Source organism: Mytilus californianus, unplaced genomic scaffold, assembly GCF_021869535.1.
Source record: "Mytilus californianus isolate M0D057914Y unplaced genomic scaffold, xbMytCali1.0.p SCAF_34, whole genome shotgun sequence".
NCBI lineage: Eukaryota > Metazoa > Mollusca > Bivalvia > Mytilida > Mytilidae > Mytilus > Mytilus californianus.
The window spans coordinates 2,032,228-2,043,060 of record NW_026262684.1 but is presented as its reverse complement, the minus strand read 5'-3'; the positions used below and the strand labels follow the sequence as shown (position 1 = coordinate 2,043,060).

General features: G+C 31.6%; 1 protein-coding gene across 3 annotated transcripts in view; it reads left to right on the top strand.

Moving 5' to 3' along the window:
* Positions 1–559: 559 nt before the first annotated feature.
* The window catches only part of LOC127736627 (uncharacterized), a 52,280-nt gene continuing 42,006 nt past the window's right edge, over positions 560–10,833 (top strand). For all 3 annotated transcript variants that reach the window (XM_052247188.1, XM_052247189.1, XM_052247187.1), the window contains exons 1-3: positions 560–648; positions 8,688–8,787; positions 10,443–10,478. In XM_052247188.1, coding sequence (XP_052103148.1) covers positions 8,703–8,787; positions 10,443–10,478 — 121 coding nt within the window. In that variant the 5' untranslated portion in view covers positions 560–648; positions 8,688–8,702. The remainder of the gene's footprint in view (positions 649–8,687; positions 8,788–10,442; positions 10,479–10,833) is intronic.

Below are 10,833 nucleotides of genomic sequence, written 5' to 3'. Positions count from 1 at the left end.
AACTGATACTGATGATTATTTTAAAACAAGAAAAATTAGGGTACGTATACGTCCAATAAACTCACAAAAGCTACCAGGCTTGTAATTGTGAACGCCAGACGAGAGTTTCGTCTACAAAAAACTCATCAGTGACAGTCTAATTATATCAAACATTTGCCTTAGTTTTTTCTCAAATGAATCATTAATTGTGCGTAGCACAATGGAAATTTTTCATTAATATCTCGAAAAAAAAATTGGGAATGTTCCTAAAAAAACTACAATCACTATCATATAAGTCTACGTTGTGTATTACACTTTAAAACGTGATTAATAATTCCCATTGTACTTTGAAAGAATATAATGGTGGGCACAGGTAGGTATTTCCATTTAACATTAATTTCACGTGTTAAATTTCCTTAAATTATTAAACAACACACAATATGTTTATTGCCCCCTTTGCGTATTTTTTAATTTTTTTCATAAAACATAAGGATACCACATCATATAACCAACCGTCTGATAATATTTCAATTCATAACAGCTATAGATAAACTTCAAACACATAATATATCCATTCATATTCTATTTTTAGATGTGGAGTTCCCATTTTACTTCCTGTGAAGTTATTTACAAGTCAAACAATGGATTTATAATTTTAGGGGAAAGGTCGTAAGTATTTTTAGAGATATTCCCATTTTTTACAGTCATATGTTCGAAAATTTCGATTATTCTACATACAATCAAATGAGCTGTGAAAGGATGAGGATTTTATATAATAGGTGAGGCACTGTTGATTGGATTTGGGCTACTGGCCGTGGAGGTTGAAGAGATTAATATTCGTGGAACAGACTCCCACATTTTTTTGGTTAGTTTGTGAAGGATAATTTACGATCGGATATGTCCTATTTAGTTATAAATCAAATCCAAGTAGAATGACGAAATAATGATTTGTTTCAAAGTGTTCCCGACATAACTATAGTGACGGAAGAACATAAAATATGTGTGTGTTTTAAGAATTTACACCAAGATGTCGTTAAATAAAATTGGATACCCTGCATTTATCATGCTTTTCAATAACATATGATCAAATCGTTGAAAGACCTCCCTCCTAAATTATTGAAAACTATCATTCTGCATTGACAATACTATCTTGGTGTGAATTAGATACACCCATTCGGACTAACGCCCTCAAGGTGTATCTAATACATAGAGTAAACAGTAATAGGGTTATGTGGGCGATCTCTTATAAAGAATGGCAAATGAATAAATAACACATATGATATTACTTATAAGAATCTTAAAACTATGATATTTAATTAGTATGATGAAAAGGGGGGTTGAGGGTTGATCAATACCTGCATGCATACGATTTAGAGTTTGACATTTGATATGGATAAATACGAATACAGTTTACTACATTTGGTATATACGATTAGAGTTTGATATTTGGTATGAATACATACTATTTAGAGTTTGACATTTGGTATGAACACAATCGATTTAGAGCTTGACATTTGGTATGAACACATACGATTTAGAGTTTTACATTTGGTATGAGCACAAACGATTTAGAACTTGATATTTGGTATGAACACATACGAATAAGAGTTTTACAATTGGTATGAACACATACGATTTAGAGTTTTACATTTGGTATGAACACATACGAATTAGAGTTTTACATTTGGCATGAATACATACGATTTAGAGTTTTACATTTGGTATGAACACATACGATTTAGAGTTTGATATTTGGTACGAATATATCCGATTTAAAGCTAGACATTTGGTATGAACACTTTTGTATTATTAAAAATGAATGTTTTCGTTTGTTTGGCTTATATGTTGTTGGATTATTTTGTCAAAAAAAATTACACTGGTCTCCTTTAGTTGATATATACGTATATGAATACGTTTTAAATATAAATGACATTTTTATTGGTTTGTTGTCACATTAACCTTTACCTCATATTTTCATTTATTTATGTCTTTTTAATACTAGATACAATACAGGACGACAAATTCTTTACAACTGTTTTCAAACGGCAATTATCATTAAAATGAGGTGCTCGGACCAAACTGTTAAGAAACATGAATATAAACATTTTTTAGAACATGTAAAGTAAACTTTATATTTCTTATTTTCCTTTTTCGGGAAAAAATAATAAGTTTCAGTACATGTATATTTTTGAAGTGTTATGCGGAAACTACTTAGTATTTATAAAATGTTATATGACACGCAGATGCAGTTTCGTTGTTTTAAATACACTAAGTGTAAATATCTGAGTATTGTTGTTAGTAATGTTATCATCGTGGTGTAAAAAAGCTAATATATGAATAACATTTAAAGCGGAATTCGTGCCGGTTGATTTGACTCGAACTCTCAAATTTAGGTTTTTAGATAATTTCCATGTAGTTTCCTCTATAATTTCGGTTTTTGCCGTACCCTACCGTAGGTAAGTCAAATATTTAATCTCTAGTAATTGCATTAGATGTATGTTTCATAAGAATTCGCACTTTTCATTGTGATTTTAAAAAATCGCGAGTCATTCCAAAATAATACTTTATTTCCGTATAAAATGAAAAATTCGTGACGCACGTGATTCCCATGATAACGTCACAACAATGCATAGAATAAACAAAAGAAAAAGTTGATATAACTAGTAATTTTATGGTAGTAGAATATGAATGTAGTTATCAAATTGAATGCTTCTTTTGTAATTTTAAAGGGTTGTAAAAGCTTCCGTGCTTCGTACAAAATGTGCCTTGGTTAACCTTTTTACTTCCAAATATATTAACAAAAAGAAGCATTTAATTCTTAAATAAACAGAAAGTTAGTATAGCTAGTAATGAACTAATGCTGTCTGTTTTTCGTCGTCGAAAAAAGGGAGATTTAGACGTGTTTTACCGGCTGCGACGTTCATAATGTATTAGTTTGAGATAAGGGGTAGTTTAGGTGGAACCCTGCACTAGTAGTAGGTCAATGATATTTGGTATGCAGTTGTATTAGCACCGGCCATCCAATTTCCATGGAGATTATTCGACCCAGCCCCCTCAGTCGTGGTCTGTTGACTTTGAAACTTTTGCTCAGTTAACATAAATTGGTTTGTTGTTCGGCTAATTTAAGGGGAACCACCAGTGGTAGATCTTTGGTATGTGATATGCAGATGCATAAGCATTGGTAAATCTCATTTCCAGGGAACTTATATGGTCCCGCCCCCTAAGCATGGTTCATTGACTTTGAACCTTTTGCAAAGTTTAAAAGTTAAAGTTTGTATTTAGGTTCGTTTAAGGAAAGCCACTTATGATAAGTCAATGGTATATGGTATGCAGTTTAACAAGCATTGGCATTTCTCATTTCAATCGAAGTTATTTGGTCCTGCGCCTTCAGTCATAACTTAAATACTTTGAAATTGAGAATGGAAATGGGGAATGTGTCTAAGAGACAACAACCCGACCAAAGAATGTTTTGCATAGTTTACATGTTTAAATGTTGCCATTTTAATTTCAACTCCTGAATCATACTATCAAAATTCCAAAAAAGCGAGAAATATCTCTGTGTCAACAGTTTATTGTGTGTAATGTGTTGTTTGGTTTCTGTCTCTTTGGCCTATAACCCTCGTCTTTTATTTGTAATTAGTGACCTAGTTGAAAAAATATTATATATTTTGAATATTTTTTATACTTTCGAGTCATACTTTATATTGTCCTTATTTTCAAAATAACACTTCTTAAAGATTACCTTTGACATAGGTCATTAAAGAAAATAGATAAAAGGAACCAGAATTCATCGATTTAATGCACCATTCTTTTGTTAACGGAGAGTTAAAAGGTACACGATCTCAGATTTAATTCACGACTCATTTTGGTAAAATAGTGTTAAAAGGTACACGATCTCAGATTTAATGCACTATTCCTTTGGTAACGGAGTGTTAAAAGGTACACGATCTCAGATTTAATGCACTATTCCTTCGGTAACGGAGTGTTAAAAGGTACACGATCTCAGATATAATGGACGATTCCTTTTGGTAACGGAGTGTTAAAAGGTACGCGATCTCAGATTTAATGCACTATTCCTTTGGTAACGGAGTGTTAAAAGGTATACGATCGCAGATTTAATGCACCATTCCTTTTGGTAACAAAGTGAAAAAGGTACACGATCTCAGATTTAATGCACTATTTCTTTGGTAACGGAGTGTTAAAAGGTACACGATCTCAGATTTAATGCACCATTCCTTTTGGTAACGGAGTGTTAAAAGGTACACGATCTCAGATTTAATGCACCATTCATTTGGTAACGGAGTGTTAAAAGGTACACGATCTCAGATTTAATGCAGCATTCATTTGGTAACGGTGTGTTAAAAGATACACGATCTCAGATTTAATGCACCATTCCTTTTGGTAACGGAGTGTTAAAAGGTACACGATGTCAGAATTAATGCACCATTCCATTGGTAACGGAATGTTAAAAGGTACACGATCTCAGACATTCGTGTTTGCATATTCAAGTATCGAAATATTATCATGCATTTAGGTACAATGAGACCAGGGCCAGTATGCATACAGCTACTTAAGTTAAGATTTGTTCCGAACGGACGGATTTTTCTACATGTCCTACGATAAATTAGTATTACGATTGGATATCTTAACTTAAGTGGTTTTATTCATACCAGCCCAGGCCTAGAGATAAGCCAGGCATAAATAGATATCCCATAAAAAGATAAAAGCGGCTCCGAGGGCGAGTTTAAACCACTCAGGTTTAAATGACAAAATGGAGCATCATAAAGTGATACACATATATACCCTGCCAATCTGTAAATATAAAAACAAATTGAAATTTTCAAAATTAAGGACACTCTGACATAGATACTGATCATATTAAAGTTCACGAATATTTAACTGACTCGAAAGCTAGTTGACAGAATTATAAAAAAAAAGTTAAAAAAAAGTTTCAGGACATTATTGAAATACTGAATTGAATTTCATGACTCCCAATTTCAATAAAACCTCACCAAAAATATGCCAGAGATAGGACTGATGTATATTCTTCATAATAAATACCACCAAATTATTGTATTTAGTACGAAGGATTTTAAGAGCCGAATCGATATAAAAAAAATATGTATGAGTAATGACATTTTGATACCTCTTAAAGTTATAAACAGGCCTGGCTGATATTCAGTGTTACAGTAAATGTCGTGTAAGGGGCAAGATTTCACCCTTTGTGACCGTAGTCTATGAGAACTGTTAAATTCTATTTTTCGAAGGTCATTAACTTTTATCCTCGTCATATTTCAGACATGGATTTCTTTATTGTGCAAAATGAAATTTTTACATCAGCATGTGTGCTATGATAGATGATCCTATAAAAGCAGATACAATTATTTTGATACTCTAATTTTATTGTGTGTCTTGTGAGTTGTTTGGTTTCTGTCTTTTTGACCAACAACCGTCGTCTATAATTTGTAATTAGTGACCGGTTCCTTAAATGTTTAAATTAATTGCTTAATATATATTTTGAATATTTTTATACGTTCGAGTTTTACGACGTATAATACCTACAAATTGATATGATACATATATATACATTGGTAAAATGCACATTAATGAGGATCTCCTCATTCTGTTAGATTGATTGATTGATTGATTAGTATTGCTTAATGTTCATCGGCAAATAGTGGATGCATATTCAGGACGATAACAATGTTAATGAGACATGACTATTGGGACCCTACTTTGTGCCTCACCGACACACTTAGTCAGATGTTAACGTGTTACATATATTTGCTCACGCGAATGCAAATTTTGAGACGGGATAACAAGTATTTGACAAAAACTGCACCAGAACATCGGACAAAAAAAATGCATAGACCTTCGTTATCTATCTACATAGCTGAGGATGTGGATGGGGTTTACAGAATAGAGAATAATTGTCAAAATATGCAGGATAAAGGGCAAAAAATATAAAGAAAAGGGAGAAATAGGCCAAAAAAATAAAGAATAGAGAATGATGGGGTGATAAAATATAAAGAATAGAGAATAACAGGCAAAATTTAAAAAGAATAGAGAAAAATGGCCTAAAATATTTAAGAATACAGAAATGAAGGACCCCCCATCCAGACCCTCATACATGTAGCTATTCAGTATACGAGTCTGAGGAAACATTACAGATTACAACACAGTTTATGTATTCAGTTTGTAAGTAGTATTTAAACTACCCATTTGATATGCATACCATGCTTCAAAACAACTAAAAATATATTCAATTAGGTCAAAAATATAGTTATGTTTCCTGCCTCCCTTCCTATCAAAAATGTACATGCTAACACATTTTATGAACATTCTTGGTAAATCAACTTTATAGTCGAGACATAATGCACTGTTATAGTCCAGAACATTTACAAGTACAAGAGAGGCAAACGACACCAAAGGGATATTCAAACTCATAAGTCGAAAATAAACTGACAATGCCATGGCAAAAAAAAAACGAAAAACGACGAAAAGACAAACAACAGTGCACTCAACACAACATAGAAATCTAGAGACTGAGCAACACGAGCACCACAAAAACCGGGGTTATCTCAGGTGCCCCGGAAGGACAAGCAGATTGCTCCACACGTGGAACGCGTCAAGGTAATGTAAAATAAAAAAACAAATACCTGCCTACCTACACTATTCTATACTGCTATGAGGTAGAAAACAAGTACATATTCTAGTATATGTTTTATGTCCTGAATACATTTTCAGTAGTTTCAATATAGTAAATATAACATTGGGTTCCTCCATACATGTACATACTGAAGAGAATCATTACATTTGTACAAATCTTTCTTTGATAATATCTGTTTCTATGCCTAACTAATTTTTAAGACCTTTGACAGTTCAAGAGGATATATTGGAATAGTCTTAGTGATCAATTGAATCTACATGGACTATGGCACAAAGATAAATTTATATATATATATACATAAACAAGTCTAAATTGAAAACAACGTTCAAACCTATGATTGCGTTGGATAAAAACCGAAATTTTTATACGTGTGCATGCAAAACAAATTTCTTGGTAGAGGGGTCTAAATACAGCACAAACAACATTTTCCAAAAGACATAAAAAGTGAAAAGGTATATTTAAACAAAACGCATTTGACTAGCAGGTCGAACAACGGATGTTCTTAAACCCTGCTGACTGCCATTGGCGATTGCCAAATAAACCAATCACCAGATGTAACAAAATGAATCTTAACTATTAATTTAATACCAAACAGAAAACAATAAACTTGCGGAAAAGATGGTATACCGCAAACAAAAGGTGCAAAAATTAGTACACCATATCCGGATTTCGACAGTTAATGTCTCTTCAGTAATGTTAGGAACCGAAACGGTATTTGGAAGGCCATACAATTTACCTCAATTTAGGATAGACTCTTGATAAACTCTATATATACATATACATAATTCGTCTCAAATTTGACAAATCAGAAAGTCAGACCTGTTGATACTTCAATGATTTCTTGAATTTCTCTTTTTCAATTGATTATGCAAACTGGTATCGTTAATCTCCCTATCATAAAGAAGAGTCCACTTACTGATATATTTTTTACGAAGTCCGCAGCTACGCCATGTTTCTAAAACTGGTTTAAATGTATGCCCAATTTCAATTTCCACATGAAATACATTAATATTATAGTATTATATATTAAATTATCATTATTTTGATATTGGATTTGATTTCAGTGTGGATAGTTGCTACCCGTTGCTATTTTTGCTAAATGTTTACTTGAGGAAAATAAAAAACAGGGAAATAAAAGCAAGTGATTCACGTACCAACTCTTGATAAAGAGTTTTTTAATGTTGTTTTCCCGTTAGAGTCATTCGCCATAAAAAAATGTAAGATTTTTTGGTACAAGAAATAATGTTATTTTGGATATAACACGTTTTCTGATTGGCTGAAAGTTGTTTGTCTCTCAGCTCATAGACATAATTTTGTCATGTGACCGAGACGTCATCGACGTTTTTTCATGATTTACTCCTTAAAAATGGAATTAAAAATTAAATTTTAAGGGATGACTGTAATATTTTTTCTGTCTAATTACGAAATAACTTCCAAAATGTGGTGCATACTTTTAAATAACCCGCTCAGCGAGGGTTATTCAGTGTGCACTACATTTTTTATGTTATTTCTTCATAGACAGAAAAATGTTAAAGTCATTCCTTAAATAGTAGAATATGTAATTTTTGTAAAAATGATATAGAATATGAGTATCATTTCATCATCAAGTGTCCATGTTTTCAAGGTTTTCTAAAATGTTACTTTAAGCCATATTATTGGAAAAAAATATCGATGTACAAATTTATTAAACTAATGAGAGCAAACAATAAAAAAGAGCTGTGTAATTTAGGTAAATTTACTTTTAGATCTTTTTAGCCTAGAACAGTGTTTACATATAATATTTATAATTACCACATCTTCTGCTATTCTGTCACATAGTTTGTGTTTATATATGTATTATTGCTGTGGATGTACATGTAATTCAAATGTGCACCTATAGTTTATATAATTTTTGGTAATAAATAAATATATATATATATATAAAGTACTCTTTCTCTTTTCACAACTATATTTGCCAAATGTTTGCTTAATTGAAACAAGAACAAAATGGGGAAAAACCCAGGTGATATAACTCGAAAGATGTTCTTCTCTTTTTCAGTTGACATAAGTAAATATGGCGTCGTCATTAAACAATGATGTCTCGATGGATGCTTCACCTACAGATGAAAACTACAAACCTAACACTGTATCATTAAGAGGTAGTGTATTCAGTGCCATGTTATTGTTAGTCGTGAGGGTCTGAAAGGGAACCCTTGATTTCTGTATTCTTTATTTTTTGGACATAATTGAAGGCCGTACTTTGACCTATAATGGTTTACTTTTACAAATTGTGACTTGGATGGCACTCATACCACATCTTCTTATATCTATATAATTCTCTATTCTTTATTTTTTATTTGTCCATTATTTTCTATTATTTTTTTTTGTGCCTATCTTTTATTATTCTTTTCTGGACCTTTATTCTGTATTTTTTATTCATTATTCTCTATCCTGTAGACCCCATCCAGACTATCAGTCATTAAAAATGTTCTCTTTGTATACTAAGATTTATTTTTGTTTTTACATTCATCCGTACCCAAATTATTGTAGGCAATTGTGGCAACTTGTCACAAAGAAATATAACAGCCATGGTTTTTATGGTTCTTTTTTGTTATTCCTGAATAAAATAAATGAAAATGTTTTGTCAATGACCGTATAATCAAAAGTATAATGCAACACTGTTTGTAACGTTCATTCTGATTGGATTACGTCACTAATTTCAGTGTTCAGTTCCACAATTGACCTGGAATTGTGCGCGCAAGCCATTTTAAAATGTATGATTAAACGGTGTTTTTCATTTGCATCAGAATTGAGATAAAAGTATTGTATTTGAAGATTTACAGGCATCAGTTTTTGATTTGATGATTGCAAATCTTAAAATAAAACACTGTTATCTCTTAAATGTATCAATTATATGTGTTACAATTTCTAAGAATTAATCTGCATTAAGCATCATCAATCGAACTACAATAAAAACATACGAGAACAGGAGGACGGAAATGTGGCTTCAACAAATGAAAAATATGTGTGGCTAAATGTAACTTGCTTATATTGATAATATTCGATTATTCGGACAAGATGTAAATCTAAATTCCACTGTTTATTTCCATTTATTTAGTACCAAAAGACAAATTATTATCATGATTATAGTTGTAAAAGGACTTATTCAGTCCAAACCTGTTGATAGATATAAATGATAACAAATAAATAAACAAAAACATAATGGTAAGTTTACATTAAAACAGAACGAAAAGTTCACAGTCGATAACCCAAGTTTGAAAATCAGGAAGTACAACAACATATATATGTTCAATTTGTTGTAGTTTAATTGATTGATTGATTGTTGGTTGCTTAACGTCCAGTGGCAAATTTTTCATGCATATTCAGGACGATGTTGTAGTTTAAATACTTTGAGTTATCACCGGACTTCAACATTACAGTGCAGTTAATGTAACAGGAATAACTTACCTTACTATTGCATACGATTTAGATTTTTTTTTTCGGAGTTTGTGTTGCTCAGTCTTTAAAATATAAATTAAAAAATAAAAAATAAAAAATAAAAAACACAAAAAGCAAAGGAACAGCACATTTATTGCCGTTCTTCATCTTAAAGTCACAGTAAAGCCTTCAACAGGGAGAAAACACTCTCAAATCACTGCAAGTTAAAGAAGGCCCCTTGTTTGTCCTTTTATCCTTTCTTTGTTGTTGTCTTTTCTTTATACAATTATTTGTTTTGATTTACAGTATAGCTTTATAATTTTTCTATTTTATTTCTATTTTTATGTAAAATACGTTGATTTTTTTTAATTTGCAGGAAACAGAGAACAACACTTGCCACAGGCAAACGGAGGTAAGTGACAGTAGAGAGGGTCTGGATGTGGTTTACATAATAGAGAATAATGGGCAAAAAGTACAGAGTATAGCCCCCTCCCCCCCAAACCCCCCCCCCCCCAAAAAAAAAAAAAAAAAATAAAAAAAAAAAATAAAAAAAAAAATAAAAAAAATGAAAGATGTGAGATATAAGCAAAAATAAAGAAAAAGGAGTGAATAGAGAATAATGTCGTGTTAAAATATAGAAAAGAGAGAATAAATGCGATTTAAAATATAAATAATAGAGAATAATGGGCAAAATAAATAAAGAATAGAGAAAAATGATCTAAAATGTAAAAAAGGATAAAGAAATGAAGGACCCTCATTAGGGACCT